The sequence below is a fragment of the Anoplopoma fimbria genome, chromosome 7, assembly GCF_027596085.1.
Source record: "Anoplopoma fimbria isolate UVic2021 breed Golden Eagle Sablefish chromosome 7, Afim_UVic_2022, whole genome shotgun sequence".
NCBI classification, from domain to species: Eukaryota; Metazoa; Chordata; class Actinopteri; order Perciformes; family Anoplopomatidae; genus Anoplopoma; species Anoplopoma fimbria.
The window spans coordinates 9,629,259-9,650,140 of NC_072455.1; the positions used below are offsets into that span (position 1 = coordinate 9,629,259).

The 20,882-nt window shown below is 40.7% G+C and overlaps 1 protein-coding gene and 1 non-coding gene across 2 annotated transcripts; one reads left to right on the forward strand and one right to left on the reverse strand.

Moving 5' to 3' along the window:
- Positions 1 to 1,353: 1,353 nt before the first annotated feature.
- Positions 1,354 to 1,435, reverse strand: trnas-uga (transfer RNA serine (anticodon UGA)). Its single transcript has one exon. It is a non-coding gene; the product is annotated as a tRNA-Ser (tRNA).
- Positions 1,436 to 15,313: 13,878 nt separating this feature from the next.
- On the forward strand, positions 15,314 to 19,182 carry mad2l1 (MAD2 mitotic arrest deficient-like 1 (yeast)). Its single transcript, XM_054601706.1, has 5 exons — positions 15,314 to 15,516; positions 16,365 to 16,511; positions 17,444 to 17,564; positions 18,430 to 18,533; positions 18,635 to 19,182. Exons 1-5 carry the CDS (start codon positions 15,453 to 15,455, stop codon positions 18,805 to 18,807), a joined length of 609 nt encoding a protein of 202 aa, XP_054457681.1. The 5' UTR covers positions 15,314 to 15,452; the 3' UTR covers positions 18,808 to 19,182.
- The last annotated feature ends 1,700 nt before the right edge of the window (positions 19,183 to 20,882 follow it).

The window sequence follows — 20,882 nt, forward strand, 5'->3', positions numbered from 1 at the left end:
TGTTTTGGATATTTGAATTATCCCACAATTAACCTCTCATTCAGTTTTATCCGTCTGTCCACTCACACATTGCAGCCCAATACCCCTAGGAATTACATCCACATTAGATGAATCTGGGTATTATGATTTTTGTATTGTACCAAAACAATTTATTTTCCATAACCCAAGCCTGTTCTGAACCTTAACTCTCCCAAAGCTGCCATGCCAGATATACAGCATAGACGTTAAAAATACTCGAATAAGCCCTTAAATGTCCCCTCTGAAGACCAACCCATCTACTGTCCAAACTAACATTCTAACCTCCCGGTCCATCAAACATAAAACAAGGAACTGTGGTGAGTATGTAAATAAGACTTGATGTTTTTTTGTTGGTTCATGTCCACAGTAATCGTGGTCTTTGAAGGTCAGCAGGCTAGCTAACTAGCTTAGATCGTAATGAACTATTCAATAGTGGCTATGAGTCTTCAGATACCTCAACTCAAAGCAACCCAGTCACAAGAAAAATGTTGGTACAGTATGTTTCTGCAAATCACGGGATATGTTGAATGTCGATGTATCTGAATCAAAAATATGTTTCATGAATTAGTTTCATATCAGCCTCTTATTATGCTTGTAGAAACGCACAACATTGTGAAACAATTGGTTAGTTTTAGATAATAAAACTACTTGGTTAACATTAGAAAAAAGATTGTGGTTTGTGGTCAAATTTTATTGTAACAATGTAACCTAACAACGTAGCTAACAACATAGCATAACAACATAGCATAAAATCGTAGCGCAACAACCTAGGCTGGTCTTCAACCTACCCAAAATCTCCTCCACTACACTGTCACTCGGCACACCGGTGGCTCATGTCTAGCAACGTTGAAAGTGTGTGATTTATTGTATTACACCCTTTTTATCTATATGGAGGCTTGTCAGCCCTCCTTTTGGTTGTAGCCATTAATGTATGACGGGTATAAAAACCTTCTACTGTAGATGTGTTTTGGCATCCCTTTGTACAAACGTGTTTGTTTAAAGCATACTGAGGCCTGAGGAGTTGCATATTTGTTCTGTTGGGCAGGTCATTTGTGACATTTATCAGTTTGAACAATCAAACCCTAAACATTAATTGCATGCTGATTGTATCAGTAGAAAGATAATATTGTCTTCTCTAGGGGCTTCACAGTCCTCTGGATTTACCAACTGAGGTTTTACTAATATTTCCGAATATTTCTGCTGTGCTTCAGAGAAATGTTAGTAATATAATAATATAATAGTAATTAAACAAATTCGGAAGCAGTTTGAAGCGAATTTAAGATAAGATAAGATAATCCTTTATTAGTCCCGCAGTGGGGAAATTTGCAAAAATATCGCTGCGAGCAGGGTTCGAACCTGCGCGGGAAGATCCCATTGGATTTCAAGTCCAACGCCTTAACCACTCGGCCATCGCAGCCAGTATTTGCAACAATAGTCTACAAGGGGTTAAAGGTCGAACCCCTGGCTAGATGTTGATCCCACAAAACAAATTCCCTCTGCACTTTCTTATACAGTTCATCCCGTACCGCTGCTGTCAGTGAGCCTAAACATAAACCTTCTCTTGGTCTCACAGCAGGGGACTAGAACCTGCTGCAGATGGAAAACTAGGGTTGAAGGAAACTAAATGTCCCTGCCACAGTATACATCAAGACCCTGTGAGATTATTTAGGATTGCATGAGAAACCCTACCAAGCACCTGTGGTCCAGTAGCTAAGATGCCTCTCAGTATCGTATGTTGTCGACCAAAATGTTGAATGATCTCTCAGACTCAATTGCTGTTGGAAAAAAAACAATCTTGTTATAACTAAAATATTTACTGGTGGAAATATAATTTGTAGACCACAGTTAGGACCACAAATTGCAGCATAAACTCTGTAGGGGTGCATTGCTCATAGATTAGCCTACGCAGTTGCAAAACAACACCCACCACAGGGTGAGCAAAAAGCAGTCGACATGAGGTGAGTTGATGACTCATCTTGTGCTGTTTGTAGTCATTTCACAATTTATTTCATTATTCAGTTAACAATTTAAATTAATTCATGAATGCCATTAGGTTTCTTCCTTTTTTCCTCCCTGTTAAAGGGTTTTTTAGGGGAGTTTTTCCTGTGCCGATTTGAGGGTTCTGGGACAGAGGATGTCGCATGTGTACAGATTGTAAAGCCCTCTGAGGCAAATTTGTGATTTTGGGCTATACAAAATATACTGAATTGAATGCTGTTTAAAAGATTAATCAAGTACAGCTACAACATTTTAACTTTAAAAAGTCCATATATACTTGATATCAGTCAACAGGGTGCAATCCATTCATCTTTTAATGCAATGTGAATATAGTGATACGATTAATATGGTGATCACAATCAATAGATGTAATACAGTGATTCTTTTACCAACTCACAAAGTGGATCTAGTGTTAAGTTCCTCTTTGAAGATGAGTAAGCAGCATGCCACAGTTTTGGCAAAGTCACCCCACAGAGCAGCAGAGCTCTGGTTGGCCAATCATCCATCCATCCATCGTCTTCCGCTTATCCAGGGTCGGGTTGCGCTTTGTCTTACGGCTCAGCTCCTTCTACACCACAACGGTCTGGTACAACGCCCGCATCACTGCTGACGCTGCACAGAACCGCCTGTCCATGTCCGTTACATTTTAACCTCACTCTTGAATAAAATCACTAGATACTTGAACTCCCTCGCTTGGGGCAGTGACTCCCTCCCAACCCAGACGGTGCAATCCACCGTTTTCCGGCAGACAACCATGGCCTCAGAATTGGAGATACTGATTCTCATCCCGACCGCATCACACTCGGCTGCAAACCTCCCCAGTGCGTGCTGAAGGTCACGTTCTGAAGGAGCCAACAGAACCACATCATCTGCAAAAAGCAGGAATGCGATTCTGAGGTCCCCAAACCGGACACTCTCCTCCCCCCGGCTACGCCTTGAAATCCTGTTCATGAAAATCACAAACAGGATTGGTGACAATGGACAGCCCTGGCGGAGGCCAACACGCACTGGGCAAAAGCTTGACTTTGTGCCGAGTATCCGGACACAGCTCTCACTTTGGTCATACAAGGACCGAATGGCTCGTAGCAACGAACCAGGTGCTGTCACGGATGTGGTGTGGACCCAAAAGCAGTACGACCAGGAGACAGATAAAGTTCTGGAGCTTTATTTAAAGCTGAGCACACAGCAGACAGACAGGCATGATATGACTCACAGTGGGAAACAGGCAGTGGATTAGGCAGACGGAAACCAGAGGAAGCGGAGGCTAAACTCGTGGTCGGGGACAGAAGGCTAAGGTGGCTAACCGAGGCAAAGGCAAGGTAGGGGAATCCGGTGGTAGAGGACAGAAGGCTTAGTCGTTGACCGGGGCACAGGCAAGGCAGGGAAGTCCAGACAGGCAGGCAGGGTCGGCAACGGGAAATCAGTCCACAGGAAATTGCTGGAAATGTTTGACATAAATGCAACGAACGATCTGGCAGCGAGTGTGTGACTGACTGGGGTTTAACTACTGCAGGGTGTAGGTGCAGCAGAGTGAGCAGGTGAGAGGGATTGTGCTGATGAGGTGGGTGTGGCAGACAGGTGCACTGCATGAGGCTGATTAGGTGAGTGAGGGAGAGTGTGGTGAGAGAGAGGGGGCTGGGCTGTGAGCTGGAAGTGGAACTGGGAGTGGCCGGAGTGAACTGAGAGAGAGTGACAGGCAGGTGAACAGAGTGAGCCAATTAGGTGAGTGAGACAAAGTGACAGGGAGTATGGAGCTACTGACAGTATGGAGGAAGAACTGTGACAGGTGCCCCATATTCCCGCAGTACCCCCCACAGGACTCCCTGAGGGACACGGTCGTAGGCCTTCTCCAAGTCCACAAAACACAAGTAGACTGGATGAGCAAAGTCCCATGCACCCTCCAACAGACCTGCAAGGGTAAAGAGCTGGTCCACTGTTCCACGGCCAGGACGGAATCTGCATTGCTCCTCCTGAATCTGAGGTTCGACAATCGGCCAGAGCCTCCTTTCCAGCACCCTGGAGTAAACTTTCCTGTGGAAGCTGAGCAGTGTGATACCCCTATAATTGGAGCACACTCTCCGGTCCCCCTTTTTGAAAATGGGAACCTGCAACCTGGTCTGCCACTCCATAGGCACTGTACCCGACTGCCACGCAACAATGAAGAGACGAGTTGTCCCACCAGAGATCCTGAATTTAAGATCTACCAATTTTTTTATTAATTTATAATAAACACTTAAATGACTGCGGTTGCATACTCTTAACTCCACATACATAACCATCTAGTGACATGTTGTCCTAAAGAGTGAAGAACCATCTGACAATCTGAATATTTCTTCATGTTAGTGTTGAACAATAGATTTTTAAAATGAATGTGTATAATTTAGCCATTAGAGCTTTTTTTGTTTTATTGTATATTACCTTTATTTTACCAGTATATTTCCCACTGAGATTTAAAATCTATTTTATGAGGGAGTCCTGGCCAAGACGGCAGCATAAAAAGTTTCTCATACAAAAGTTGTATAATTTTTTATAATTCACTAAACTCTGGATGCCCATAGATACGATCATATCCGCGGCTGTGAATAAACTGTAAGAGGTAACATTGACAGTTTTGTAACAAATCATAAATACTGCAGCAATACACATATATAAATTACCATAAATACAGTCCATAATTTTGTGTCCATAAAAAAGTGACAGATTAATGTTTTTAATTAGATCATTTGTTTTCATTCCCTCAAAAACAAATGAGTGATAGTGAAATAAGGGAAAAACAACAACACATTCACATAGAAACATTCCTCATTAGTGCACAATCAGATGTTCAGAGATGAAACTTCATTTCTGCTCCCTGTTTTTTTAGTACATTACAGATGCAGTGAAAATTTAAACTACATTTGATTTTTTGACGCTGTATAAAACAACTCTGCACAGGTCGTAATCACGGTAAAAAAAAAACAAAGGTGAGAACTTGTTAACAACAGCAATGGATACCAACATAATTGAACTGTATTCACGCTTTCTTTGTTGTCTCCTCAAATGATTTTGCTGTGTTTATTTTATTTAAATATATGCCTTCTTCTGAGTTTCAGTGCAAAATGCAACCTTTGGAAATGCATTGATGTACTGATTGATTTTACAATGTGGAGAGAAATAGATATTTCCATCAATGTGTAGTACAACACACTCTTGTGTGTTATGTTTGGTCAATATATTTATATACTTTGACAATTTCACAAACAATTCAAACCCAGACTGTTTTATAAGAAAAGTAGAAGTTGTGCTTTAGGTTGAGTACAGCGTTGTGTAAAGGATTCAAACAGAATCAGATCATATATGTGTGCCATATAGTGAACAAAATCAGGTTTTGATAAATATGAATTATTGTATAGTTCTGCAATTTGTGTATAGGTGTGTGTGGTTGTACATATGTGTATGTAGTTATTTGACAAAATGAACCGTAAGTAGCCATAGTCAGTGGATGAGGACTGCAGATGTTCACATCGTTACAGATGTGTATTAGACAGCTCCCACTCAGTTCGTTCAGCTCATTTTCCACCAGAACACTCTCCTCTTTGCTCCCGTTTTGGAAGCCTGCATCAAATAAAGCTAAGCGAAGTGCAATGACTCAGATTAACTGCTACCGATGACACACAGCTTTGTATTTGTTGCCAAAACTGAAAATTTTTCAATACAAGCAGATGCTTTGTCTAAATTTCTGCCACCAAGAGCAAGTTTGCGTGTTTTGGTTTGCTTCTAGCCTCATAAGACTCTGCCTTTAAGACTTAATCATCCAAATGCTGAAACACAAGAACTTTTCAATGAATATTTCTTTGCAAGGCCAGTTACTTTACTTTTAATAACTTTTTGCGGCAGTTTACATTTTACAATCATGCAAATCGGTAATTGCAACAATAATATCAAAACAGATTAGAGAGGTTTAAAGGTTATTGCTTATCATAACCACACATACTTCACAGCATCTGTTGCCAAAAAGTCCATAAGTGGCTAATTTAGTGCTGATCAGCCTGCTGAATCTCACCACTGGACACTAGACATCGTGGTGTCCAGAGCTCTGGCTGGTTCCCATGGGAAACCTCCATTTTCACCTCCTCCACTCCTGCCAGTGCTGCACAGAGACTCTGTTGTGTCGTAGCAAAACAAGGCCAGCAGCTTCAGCTCCAACAACGGAGAGATGTGAGAGGACAGAAATACGTAGAAAACTGAAAATGAAGTCTGATGTTTACATCATTCAAAGACAGACTTTGTAACCTTTGGAAGAAGAAATATTTCACTCTTCCTCTTGAAAGAAAAGTTAAATTCATGAGCTCTTTCTGATTTCAACACACTGGTGTTTTGCTGCTACAGTCAGACTCAGTGTGGCATGATCATCACTGAAATTAACAACAGCGTCAAAGGTAAAAATAAATTCCAAAATACTCCTAGCATTAGCTGAGAACAACAAATTTTTACAATCCAGTTAGGAGAGATAAAAAGGTTTGTAATGATGCAAATAGAACATGATGCACCGAAACGAAACAAAGACCTGCCACATTCTCAAAATATGTTTAGAACGTAGAGCAAATGTAGAGAGTAAAAGCCTATGTATTTATGTTTTCACGTTTCATCTGCATGTAGAGATATGAATAAAAGTGGGTCAGTAAAGCCCTGGTGGTGCAGTTGGGGGGGGGGCACATTACGCCTCCCCTCTTTTTAATAACGTCCCAACCAATCTCACACAAAGGAAGCCCATAGTGGTCGTGCTTAGCTATTTTTAACAACCCCAGAGCATGCTGGTCCAGGTTGGAGGTGTGTGAGGCGGGCTTCAGGCTGAAGTCAGTCAGTGTGTATATATAATATGTATGTATATATAAATGTGTGTTTGTGCGTGTGTGTGTCAGCAAGGTTGCTATGACACAAATAAATGAGCTGTGTTTCTGTGCGGCACACTGACTTTCTTTCACCATACATGAACTGTGCTGAAAAGAGCTTTTTCAACGACGCACTCTGCAATGATAACATGACTCTGTGTGTGTGTGTGTGTGTGTGTGTGTGTGTGTGTGTGTGTGTGTGTGTGTGTGTGTGTGTGTGTGTGTGTACCTCAGGGTTTGATGGATCTATGGACATTAGTCTGACATATCACTGAAATGTGAGTGGAATCATTATCCTCTGCTAGATTTAGACAGACAGTCAGTTTGCTTCATATTCATGATAAAGTGTTTCTATGAGCAGAGTCCCCGGAATGTTTTTTCTTTTAAGACTAATTAATTATAGATCACTATATATAAAGATCTTGAGACAATCAGTATTGAGAAATCTTAATATCCCCATTGTTATTAATGTTATTTATTTTGGACAAATTACTAATCGTTTCTATTCATTTGTTAAATGTGTTGTGGTATACATATAAAACACATTAAAGTGTACACATAATCAGTTTGAAAAAAGACGTAACCCATAATAATAATAATAATTATAATTATTATAATAATTATAATTATTATAATAAGTGGTTAGCATCGCCTCACAGCAAGAGGGGCCGGGGTTCAATAATAATAATAATAATACTATTTGCAGCAGGCAAGTGGTTGTTTGTTTTCAGTGACAGATCTCTGATGAACCCTTAACTGGATAAGCGGTTACGGAAGATGGATGGATGGATAATACTATTTGTAACTGTACTGTATACTACCTGCTCAGCAGACAGACACACGGAAGATGGATGGATGGCTGCAGCAGGCAGCTGTTTTCAGTGACAGACTGATGAAGTAAGCAGTCTAGCTGGTGAACATAGTGGAGCATTTAGCAGCTAAAGAGACAGATATGATCTCAGGAGTTGGTGGAGACCAAAACAGAGCTGAAAGCAGAGTCAATTTTGGACTTGTATTTATTAGATTGACACGGCTGAGAGTGCTCCCAGTTGTGATATGGGGGAGGTCAAACAGCCATCGGACATTAGTCATGGTTTAGTCATCAAGAAAGTCCATATATCAAAAACAGAGAAGTTAAGAGTCTAGAATGCAGCCTTATACCGACACACAGCGTTAGGAGAGGGGGACAACAATTTCTGAAATTTTGTCCAACTTCTAACCTGGATATCCAGGCGGACTCCTTTCGTTCTGTCGAGTGAAGCCAATGCGGAGGTCTTAAAACTTGCATTCTCTCTACTGACCAGCAGGTGCAACTCTTCTGGTTGCAAACATTTTTTATAGAAGTCTATGAGAAAAGGACCCTATTTGTCACATGATTTATTATCTCTGTACATTCTTAACATGAATTTATGGTCTCAATCGCTAGTTTCAAGGTAATTTAGTAAACTATGGTCCAATAGACCATAAAGCAGGGTATGCTTTAGGGTGGGCTTATTGTGATTGACAGGTTGCTGCTGCTACCAGAGACGTATATGGCGTCTCTACATCACTCCTTTGCATTCCAAATATGGTAACTATCTATTTCTACTAGGTCCATTTGTTATTGTGTCCAAGATCCGCTCAAAAAAAAAATGAATTGAAGGTAATGGGTCCATACCAAAATAATTCTTTAAAGGTTGCCAGTGATGTTAGTTGTTTTTGGTAATTACACTCATGTCTCTGAATGTGGTGTTTTATTGATGCTAAAACGCTACATTTTACCTTATTAATACCTAGGAAAAGTTGTAGCCAGATGGCGTTAATGCTATACAAGAGTTAGCAGTTGAATTCTTCTTTGGGCAGCTAATTCTAATGTCTGTAGTTGTGGAACGATGTTGCGCATTATGTAAAGTGTGAATTGGTATTAACATACTTAAATATGACTCTTTAGTCATCATCACATCAAAACTTGAAACAATAAGCAAAATAACAATTAACCTGACAGCTATTTAGGTTAACCTGGTAATGTCATAGTTTCTAAAATGATTATTTTACAAAAAACCTGCCCTGCTATAACAAGCTTTGGATTTTTCAATGATTTCATTGACGTTGAAGGGCCACATTTGGCTGTTTGAAGCTCGGCCACATAAACATCACTCCATGTTCACCAAAGCTGCTATTAAATAATGGCAGCGCAATGGGAGATCTTGTAATCCACATGCGGGCAGCGTGGCTAAACAGATCCAGCTGAATGTGTTTTTGTGGCTGTGTGTTTGTGTGCCTTCGTGATTGCGTCAGCGCTGCAGGGACGGAAGAAGGACAGATGTGCCAGAAGTCCAGAGCCCTGCCCCCTCCTGCTCTTCCTCCCCCCGCCCGTCTTACTTTTGCCCATCCATCAATCCTCCTCTGTCCATCCGTCCATACACTCAGAGCTCAGCAGCTGTGATTGTCATGACACATTTATCAGGGTCGTAAGCAGAAATGAGTGCTTCATATATAATGTTAGCCCCAGGAAGGTACAACCATAAAAGTATGACCATGCACAGGAAATATGACTACCAGGGCTAATGGAAAAGTCCTCTAAGGCCAAGATGTACAAATGAATAGCTCCATTCTGAAAGAGAGAAGGAAGAAGAAAGTACATATTTATTGAAGCAAAGATACAATAATAAAACCACAGAGTAGAAAGGCTAGTAGAAAAAAAACAATCCCCCTCTTGCAGCAGTATTCCACTAGGCCCTTGACGATTTATCCTGGAAACCCTTAGAGAAAGCATTAAATAATTTCACTGCTGCTGGATGGAAGACATGTATTAGCTGCAAATGCAGCTATGAATTTCCAGCATTGCCAGGATTGAAAAAAGATTGATGAACTGACTTCATGACGGTATGGCTTTTCATGGCGTCTTTGAGTTAGGCCATTCTAAATATCTACAACAGTTTTGCCTATCACTGTTAGATGTGGTTGGGTGACATGTCGTACAAAGCAGTTTCAAACATAGTCAACGACCATTAACCCCTAACACTGCTGAGTACCTAACCTTAACACTTAACCTAATCTAAATCTGAGGCAGCTTCTAAACTTAACCTAAAGAGCTAAATATTTTAGCCATCTTAGAATCATACTTAAGTCCTTGTTTAGGTGAATCTTCTCAACTTGCATCCTGTTGCACATTTGGTCCTTGGATTGAAGAACAGTGCTTGGATTGAACAGTGCACACACACAATCCCATACACACGTAGAATGAAGGACAGCTGTCCAATGAATCTCCGAGGTCTCGGCTTTCTGTTGCCAAAGGAGAGCAATGCTGACGGACAGGAAAGTAGAAGTCAAGACTCAAAGTGGCTGAGGATGGGTCGACCTGGAACCTTGCAGTGGAGGGATCATGTTGCAGGGGAGGGGGTGGAGGTCAAGATGGGGAATTGAGAAGTCTTAGTTCAAATGTTAAATAGCAAGCTTCACCTACACTGATTATATTGTCGTGCCAATATTTTTTAACACTTTTCCTTAACCATTTCTCTCTCTACCTCATGAAAATACAATTTCAATTTAAGTCTTAGGGCACAAATAGGCAACATTTATAGGCACCTTTCCTATCAGCCTAAGTTTGACCTGGATCAGCCAAATTTTAAGTACTCTTTATTTGCTTCACTGGTCACACTCTCATAATAATTTTTGGACACCCGGGGAATCTGTCAAGGGTTTAACATAGAGGCAACAGGAGATAGACCCAAAAGCAGTCACACATGAGAAGCCGAGGGAAAGTTAAACAGTGATTTTATTTAACAAAAGTCCAACACGAAATAAATGACAAAAAACAGGAAAAGGGAATAGTCTGGAACAAAGGGGGCTTGGGCAAGGCGGACAAGCAGAACCCCTCTGGAGGTCGGGAGCAGAGTTGGCTCAGGCCACCGACTCAGGAACTGGGAGCTGGGAGAGACGTCTGGGTGGCTGTGCAGCTTGGGGAAATCAACCTCTTTCTGAGATGCAGGCTGAGGATCAGGCTGATGGTTAGGAGACTGGAGGCTAGGTGTGCTCAGAAACTCCCTGGCCCAGTCGGGTAAAGAACTCCTCAGCCATGGCATAGATGAGCCTCCTTTTGTGCCAAATTCAGTGCAGCCTATTGGTACTCTTTGCTTGGAGCTCTCCTCCACTCTCCATAAATACAAAGGAGGGTATAACACAACTCGTATAATTCTTAAACAGAACTGCTGGGTCCATATTGGTCGATGGTTTGTACTGTCAGGTTTTGGTAAAGAGGCAACAGGAGACAGACCCAAAAGCAGTCACACATGAGGAGCCGAGGGATAATTAAACAGAGATTTGAATTAACAAAAGTCCAAAACAAAACTTACATGGAGGTGATGACAAAAGTAACAACAGAAAGTCCAACACGAAAAAATGACGAGAAACAAGAACCAGGAATATCCACGGGAACATAGACGGAACAAGGCAGGACAAAACCATTTCACTCCCCTTCTGGTGTTTGTGCTATTTTTTAATGTTATAGCTTGCGGCCTTTTCTGGACTCCAACAATCCTTGGAGATCTCTGCATATGTGCAGGGAGGAGTTATTTCATTTGGATATAGTGCAGCTGGCTTGACTGAGTAACTGTATATGCTCTCATCCCACCCACCATCAATTAGACCTTGTTTACTCTGGAGGGCTATCTGTCCATGGTTGGGGCCTGCATGTTTAGACAGTCTCTAATGCGGCTGTAGGCCGTCATATAAACTCACTAGTAAAAGGAAGGAACTCTTGGTCTTTATGAGACAAACACAACCTGGGACTTTACAAGAAGAGCTTTTTTTCAGGTTCAAACCGATGAACTTACAATAAATACACATGCTGAAAGCCACAGTGTCACTCTAGCAGAGAGGTCTTAAATGTGAAAGGGAACAGAATTTGTTCATCAAGATGACACAGACTGGTGTAACCATTTATCACTGTAGGCTGTAGATGGGCAGAAACACACTAACCGTCATATCTACATTGTTGTGTGTGTGTTCATTATGCTCACATTTGGTTTGTGTATCTACAAGAACGTAGGAATGTGTGTGTGCTCGCGTGTGAATGAGATGAAAAGTAATTTGCGGAGCTCCAGCTGTTTCACGCGGAGCGCCAAGGAACACGAGGCACGGGTCCAACCAGCTGAGAGCCACACGCCCATCACTGCAGCCAGTCAGCTCCAAGTAGGACAAACTCAGCACCTCCAGGACAGGAATGTGTGGCAAACACCTCATTACACTCAATAGAGATGGAAGTTAATATATTCTATACTATCCACATGTATGAGCAATGCTGCAGACACTCCTTCCCAGGCTACAAGTGGGGATTGAAGGAGGGCTTTGCGTGCAATAAATAGCAGCAAATCCTTTGTTTGCACTTCTTGCTTCTAAACCTAAACCTAAGCACTTGATAATTGTATATAAACTCTATTGTATCCACAGATAATGTCCAAATGCAGTACAGTATGTGAAATGTAAGTGTTGTACTGAAGGATTTAGCTGGCTCAGATGGGCTTCACCAATTTGAGGTGACTGGACTTGGATTTATAAATTTTTACTGAAGGGTTAAAGGAATCGCATGGCTGCCTACCATGCGATTCCTTTAACCCTTCAGTAAAAATGTATAAATTGCTTACAGCAGATATTCTTAAACACTCAGCAGGGGCCCAGCGACGGTCCTCAGAGCCCCATGTACAGGGCTATTCAAACAGGAGAGTACTCCTTATTAGTAATGTAAATTAAAATAAAATAAAAACAAATGCCTTATTTACACCTCTGTGGAAAAGCTTGTGCAGAGTTGCAGAGATGGTCATTCTAGCTACACAAGCTCCTCCTCTTCATCCAACTCTTCCATCATTTTTTGTGTTGGGGCAAACTTATATGGAACTATTAAATCACAACTATCAAATAAATCAAAGACCACCTGACAAAGGATTTGAAAACCGTAGGTCCAAATCCAAAAGAAAAGACATGGTTTGTGCTTTCTACTTCAGTCCTATGCCTGGTGTGTATGAGAGGTGCCTGCACAGAATGCATAGGCACACAGCCGCATGGGTATTAAAAACAGGCATAACTCTCAGTTAGTTAGCAGTGGGTTAACTTCACACTAACTGAATAAATCTCTCATCAAAAATACTGGATGTGCAACGTCAAGACTGGCAAATTCCATGTTTATTAATTAGCTTAGCAGCTATGACTATAACGGCCACTTACAGACTTTTTTAATGCATATTACATTTACTTGTAATATACATTGTGAAGGATTTGAATAATTCCTCGACTGCTGGACATGGAGTAATGTAGGTCCTAAACGTGCAGCGGTGGGGAAAATACAAATCACTGAAAAAGCAACAACCAACAACACTGTCAAGAACTGCCTGTGGGGCCCTTGGAAATCATTACCAACTATTCTTAGATGTTTAGGGCCAACCAACACAGATATTGCACCAATGATAAATACTAACATAGTCAGTCCTTTTTATCAAATTCTAGTTTACCAAAATACTATAACATATTTTATATCTGTGGAAAGGTAGCAGACAGCATCATACCAGAGGTGGACAACAAAAGTTTGATGAAAGGCCAATATCTGTTGGTCCTCTATATCTCCTAAATTCCTCACTTCTCCTATTCAGGTGAATAACTAGACCTGAGGTTTGCTGTCTGAATAAAAAAGGTACTTACCAAATCATTGATACCCGCAGAGAACCATCAAGAGAAAGACATAATGTTCCGGATGCCGGACAGATAGAGAGACTTTGATGCCAGTACCCACAGTATCTGTTATGGGACATGACGGTGGTGCTGTAGTCTTTCTATATAAAACTATGGAGGTGTTAGTTTAGACCAGAAGCTACTTTTCAAAACTCTCCACTATGTTTGAATAATCTTTATCTCATTGGTGATCCCTTTATCTGAACAAATGTAAAACCTAGCTAGCTGACGTTTGCTCTCACTAAACACCTTGACATTGTGTCACTACATACTGTGCTTGAGTTGAAATAAATCTCTGGATGTTCACTGATCGTTTGGGAAGTGCGGGGTGCAAGTTGTGTCCATGGTTAGTTTGTAGAGAGGCTGAAGGTTAATAATATTATAGTAAGTTATGTTAAAAAAATGTAAATAACAAATACATTTCTCTCACAATATTAGTACCACTTGAATATTTTTGTCACAGAAATAAATCAACAGATGACAACACAAATGAAAAAAGTTTTATTTGGTGTAAATGGTTAATGGTAAATGGACTTTACTTGTATTGCGCTTTTCTAGTCCTACGACAAAAGCTACCTGCGCATCAGGACTCTAACTCTAACTAACATTCACACACCTATGGCACAGCCTTCAGGAGCAACTAGGGGCAAGTGTCTTGCCCAAGGACACATCGACAAGACTTGCTGGAGCCGGGGATTGATTCAGCGATCATCTGAATGGAGGAGGACCCACCCACTAAGCCACAGTCACCCCTTAAGATACAAACAGAGGTTGCAAGAGCTTGGATTCGACATATTGTCGTTTAGAGAATGTAACAAAAATTGTCGGACCCAGCCCTCCTACTTCTAAAACATCAGTAAGGCATGGGTGCCTTATTTGACCATCAAGCAGGTACTCTGATGAAAGCATAGTGACAATGAAAATTATAAACTTTTCTGTAACATAAGGAGTACACGCCTTTGCCTGCTGATCTGTGTTGTATATTAATGTCTTACCACTTTGCCCCATCCAGACAATAGTTTGTCTTTTCTTTTGGGGGGGTCAGTCTGTCCAAATAGATCAAACGTAATGATGTTCTGTTCTTGCTTTGGGTTTGCATTTGTGTTTTATGGGGTGTTGGGCGTTGGTGTCAATGACGTTAGTTTAATGCCCTTGTTATTTTACAAGTTGGTGACCATTACCAAGACCTGTGTGCCATCAATACATCCGGGCAGTGTCTATCTACTGTGTTGATCGATATTCAATAAAAACCTTGGAAACCTTGTCGCTCCAGTTTCTAGAGTTTTATCTTCAATGCAACTCGCCAAAGTACATATAGCTAAATGCTTATATTAACTCTTGTTTAGTTATGTTGCTCTTGTTTTAGTTTTATTAGCTGTCTCTATATGTCTGTGTATGTACAATGATAGCTACAGAAGACTGAGACAGAGTCAAATTCCTGATATGGGCAGTGTTCTCATACCTTGCCAATAAAGCTGATTCTGATTCATAGGGCAAACTAAGATTGATCAAATAGAAATGTACACAATTAAACATGTGTACATTAAATGTAGCCTACTGTTGTTTACCAAATGAATGAATGAGTATTGGGTTAGGGGAAAGCTAGTTGTTCTCCATCTGGATGACATGTATATACCGAGCATAACGTTGATTTATCATGCACTGCCCTCTAGTGCAAAAAAATAGTATCCGCAATTTGACACGTCATCAACAGTGCGCCGTCATCTCTCGCGCATGCGCAAGAGTACGGCGTTGACAAATTTCAAACTGGACGGCGGGTAGTTGAAACCTAGACAGAAAAAAAAAAAAAAAAAACACAACAAAAAGGTTCATAGTCAAGAATTTCACCAAAAGTTTAAGAAAATGACCAGCACATTGAAAGGAATTACTCTCAAGGGAAGCGCCGAGCTGGTGGCCGAGTTCTTCTGTAAGTATTTATATTTATCGATTATGCTTTTTCAAATCGTTTTGAACGCATTCGACACGCAGACATGCAGTGCTAGTATGCTAACGTTACCTGTGTGTGTAGTTTGAATACTTTAAACATGGCAATCGGAGCTCCATTCAAACATCTGAAAATCGCCTTTGGAGTTTAACATTATGCACCAGTTTTCATTTGGGCACAAAGTCAAAAATTGTTAAATTTGTGGCTAGAATCAGCTTACAGCGGAGTGTACCGCCCACCACGTAGCTTACTTTAATGGGGAAATGTGGAGCGTAACAGATACGATAGGGGGACATTTTGTTGTTTCAGCGAACTCAGGCCGACAGAATACTTAATGTAACGTTACAAATGGCCTTAATAAAAAAAAAAAACCCAGAAGATTAACTTTTCCTGAGACGTTGGTCCGCGTTAACATTCACTAACTTGCTTCAGTGTTAGCTTCCAGTGTTCCCAATGCTACATTGGAAAGCAGACATACAGCAGCTGTAACACTGAGCACTCTAATTAAATGTGTTTCTAATTATTTTATGTCATACAGTATATTTTCAATAGCCTACATTTTTATTAAAGCTTTTCCCTTTGCATATCTATCATATTATCAACATAAGCTCCTAAATGCTTTTTACACTTCTCAGGCATACTTTGATACTTAATGTGCAGCGGCGTTTTGTTGTATTCATTTGTGTTTTTTTTGTATAGTCTTATTTTAATTGTGTTCTTACACTTTGAATTCTGTTCAACTGTGAGCCGCTTGACTGCCTCCCTTGACTACAATGATTTTAAATGTGTTCCTGTTGTCTGAGCCATTTGATTCCCTCTCTCCACCACAGCCTTTGGCATCAACAGCATCCTGTACCAGCGGGGCATTTATCCTCCAGAGACGTTCACCAGAGTCACCAACTATGACATGAGCCTTCAACTTACCACTGATCCCAAACTGAAGAACTACCTGACAAATGTGGTATCTCAACTCAAAGGTAGCCTCAGTGGACTGCTTCTTTAGACCTTGAATGACCCACATTATGGCTTTTACAGCCTTTTTCCTTGGGGGAATGTCACTGTAGGTGGCATCATAATAATAATAATTTTTTTAATGGTCTCAAGTGGTTGTTTTAAGTTGATAGAGGCAACAGGTAACATAATGTAGTCATTTTGATCTTAACACAGATATTTTGTTGGGTATTCCATCAAGCAAAGACTCCTGGGAGGACTGCTGTTCTGTTGCACTAATGTGGTTTATGATTTGGAATTCTGCAGGGATGTAAGACCAGCCCACACCAAAAATGACTAAATCGACCTGAACTTCCATATTATTGCTTCATTTAATTTATGCAGCTTTATGCAGCTAAATGGGTTAAAGCTTGGCCACAACTTGCCCGATTTGGGTTCGTTACAGATCTCAAACAAATGCTAATTTTCATTATCCATTTAACTGCCCAAAGAAATCTGGATTAATCATTTGGTCCATAGTGTAAATAAAAATCCTAAAGATCATTTCTTCATATACTTTTTTTTGTCTGATCGACAGTCCCAAACCCAAACATATTCAGTTTTTTATAATTTGAGATGAGAAAAAGCAACAGATTACCAGTAGATTAACGTTTATTCAAAATAGTTAATTATTTTGCTGTTGCTCAAAAAAATCTACTAATTGTTTTAGTTGTTGCCAATTTTAAATATACATTCATCTGCATGTCAAATCAGATATCCCTTAGCTGCACCTATTTCAGAACTAACTCTTTGTGATTAATAGTATTTTGTTTTCATGTGTGATGGAAATGCACTTCACTTAGTTTATAGCTTTAGCATTTTGAGAATGCCCCTCAGCAAGGACCTTTTATTGTATACCATTCCAACCATTCATTGTCAGGATACAAGTCACTGAATGTGTTCGTTCTCTGTGTTGCAGAGTGGCTGTTTGAGTGCACAGTGCAGAAGTTTGTGTTGGTGATCACATGTCTGGAAACCAACGAGGTGCTGGAGAGATGGCAGTTTGACATCGAGTGTGACAAATCAGCCAAGGAGAGCAGGTCAGCTCCTCTACTGTCTACTTAAAGTCTTACAAAAGTTTATTTAGCAGCATTCTTTCAAATAGTCAATTCATATTCCAGACCACTTTACTCTAGAGTTTAGGTGATGAATGAAATGCAGATTTTGTGTAATTTATTTGTAACATGGAAAGGCACAATTTGTCAGTGCGTTTGGTCTTTGTGTGCTCATCAAGTCCAATCAGATACCAGCAGATGGCACTCATGACTCATCAGACAGTCACTTATGCAGAGCCAGACCAACAATGAACGTATCTACTAAATAGTATTGTGTCTGTATCAAAGCCTGATGTATCATCTTACCTCTGGGCCACAGAGCTCCATTTTTGTCCAAAACATTCACATACACCGTCCTATTTCCCTTAATACACACTACAGCAAGTAGTTATTAATTCGCCGCTCAAAATAGTCCCTGATACATGCATGTTCCTACTTTTCGAAAAAACTACAGTGGCCAGTTGTTGTATGGGGAATTATTTGACCATTTTTAAAAAGGAAATCATATATTTGTGAACTTTTTTCAAGGATTTACATCTTGTGTAGGTACGTTGTAACAAAGCCATCAAAGGATGGCAACACCACATCAACACTCAGCTGATCATAACCCAAGCTTGTACTCTGTAATTGGGAAGAATCCTGCCAACGGAGCACTGCAGTCACACTTGTATCAGTTGATCAGCTATTTTCCTCCGTGCTCAGCTGAATAATAACATCCAATAACATATCCCTACCATTACAAACATGTTCATGGCCTGACTGCTCTCACTTGGACACTGCCTCAGTTAAGAGTTTGTGCACACAGTACTTTAGATTCTGTATGTTAACTCACTTGTCACATGTCACCCAGTGCTCCCAGAGAGAAGTCCATTAAGACCATCCAGGACGAGATCCGCTCAGTTATCAGGCAGATAACAGCCACAGTTACTTTCCTGCCGCTGCTGGAGACGCCGTGTGAGTAACCAGAGACTTCTCTACCAACAAACTCATGTTTGTCTCTGTTTCAGTTTTTGACCAATCCTTTGACACGCTGACCTTTGCCCCCTCCTCTCCAGGTGCATTTGACCTCCTTGTCTACACAGACAAAGACCTGATGGTTCCTGATAAGTGGGAGGAGTCAGGTCCGCAGATCATCGACCAATCAGAGGAGGTTCGTTTACGCTCGTTCACCACCTCCATCCACAAGGTGAACAGCATGGTGGCATACAAGAGGACCGACTCAGCTTAGATCTCTAAACTGCAGTGTCCCCCTCCCCCTATGAGCTGTATATAGCACCAACCACTGCCCTTATAGAGAACAGTAGATTCTACAGTGTCCTGTCCTACCTCACTGTCACAGAGAACCCAGTGTTTTCCTGCCATCGTTTTCTGATCTTCACTTTGTCTCCCTTGTCTTTTTGAGAAGGACATGACAGCAACCTGCTCTGTATACACTGATGTAAATATTTCTCGTTAGCTGTTATCTGTCTGTAAGAAACAACTGTCTCTTTTCTTTGGTGGTGCCTTCCCCTTTCTCCCAGATGGTCAACTCTGTTTTAAAAGCTAGCGGTTTATATGTTAATCTTTTTTAACACGTCATGAATAAACGTCTTTCACAAAGGTTTCTTTTGGTGGTTTTACTGCTTTTGACCAGAAGGTGGCAGTGCAACATGTTGCAACGTTGGTTCCAGGTAATTCTTTGGGTATTATAGTGTGAAATTCTAGAACGATACACAGGACACATAGAAAATAAGCATTTATCTTTATTGGGACACTTGGCTCACAGTGTTCAGTGGTGACTTCTCTCAAAAATCGTTTAAGTCTCAGAACAACCCAGAGACTGAAGCGTTAAAGAAATAGATATTTAGTTATGTGAAAAAGCACAGAGGGTGAGTAACAGGCCCATGAAGGTACAAAACACAACCACTGATCCAAATATGCGACTTCTAAGCAGGTCGTATAGAAAAGGGCTTCAGTTAGAGAAGAAGGAGCTGTCTGGCCTTTTTGTTGTATAAAATCTACCTTTTCCTGTTTGTTCTGAATGCTAAATCATTGTATAATAGTTTGGGCAGACACATTGCACTTCAGGCAGGACTCTGCTTGACCCAACATTTGTAATAAAACTTGGTTGCTGTAACTTGAAATAATGCTTTTTAACGTAGCTTCAGTAACGTAACTTTGTTCAAAGTGAGCTTAAAGGTAACTACAACCCTCAAATTCTGATATCTTCCTCCCAGCATATTTAAAACTATATAGTGTTTTATGTCCCATTGACTGTGTCCCTGACTGGGTTCCTGTGTTGTAGCTGAGCTAGCAGCTCTACTACGAGAGGCTCTGCGGGGGAGTGTCAGTAAATAGCCATAGCCCTGCTGTTTATAACAGTTAATGTTCATCAGGCCTAAATACGTCACAGTAATCAACGGGTCAGTGTGTTTCGTTTGCCGACACTGCAGAGAAATAAACCATGTTCATGTTTGTAGCTTCCCTGCCGGCGGTTATCAGTGCTGCTAATGCAACTAGCATTAGCAGTGTACTGATTCTTTATGCTGTGTGCGGCTGCTGCGACCACAGCAAAGGGCAGGATCAACAGATGTAATAGACCTCAGAATCTGACTTACTTTGTCACAGTTTGGGAGGGGCCAGATAATTCAGCTGAAACAAACTTTCAAATTCAAGTAGATGCATACAAATAATTATAAGCTTTTTTTTTTTACAAACAGTATCAATTGTGTTGGAAAAATGACCTGCTAAATGCTTAAAGAATGTCATTTTGTGTAATAATTGATTGGGTTTTCCTCTTTAAATGCTATTTTGCCGTTCTCTCAAAACTTAACCAAAATGGAGTTTGCAGGCCTGCTGGTATTGGTACCAATACATGAAACTCGCACTATTATCAGTGATTTTAAATGAGTACTAGTTTGGACATGTCTTCTGCCAACAGGTTAGTGGTTGCTGTGTGAGTTACTGCCAGTTATCAACCAACAAACAACATAAACAAATAAAAGATGCTGACTGCACTTACTAATCTGATACGTCTGCTAGCCGCCACTTTGGGTGCACAACAGAGTCCACATCTGGGTCACATGTATGGCTGCATCCATCCCTCGACACATTGCTATCTCTGAGTTCTGCAGGCGGTTCCTTTCACCTCATGGCTTGGTTCTTGCTCTGGTGTGCATTGTGAGACCTTATATGGACAGACAGGTGTCTGCCTGTCCAAATAATGTCCAATCAAGCGTCTCAGAGGTGATCATTAAAAATGGGAGGCACCTGAGCTAAATTTCAAGTGTAGTAGTGATATATTTTTTCTTTTTTTAAGAATTA

Bases quoted from the DNA above. Each gene is read 5' to 3' on its own strand.
- mad2l1 (XM_054601706.1), top strand. From the start codon at position 15,453: ATGACCAGCACATTGAAAGGAATTACTCTCAAGGGAAGCGCCGAGCTG. The intron at 15,517-16,364 runs GTAAGTATTTAT...TCTCCACCACAG, and splicing joins GCTGGTGGCCGAGTTCTTCT to CCTTTGGCATCAACAGCATC. The intron at 16,512-17,443 runs GTAGCCTCAGTG...TCTGTGTTGCAG, and splicing joins TGTGGTATCTCAACTCAAAG to AGTGGCTGTTTGAGTGCACA.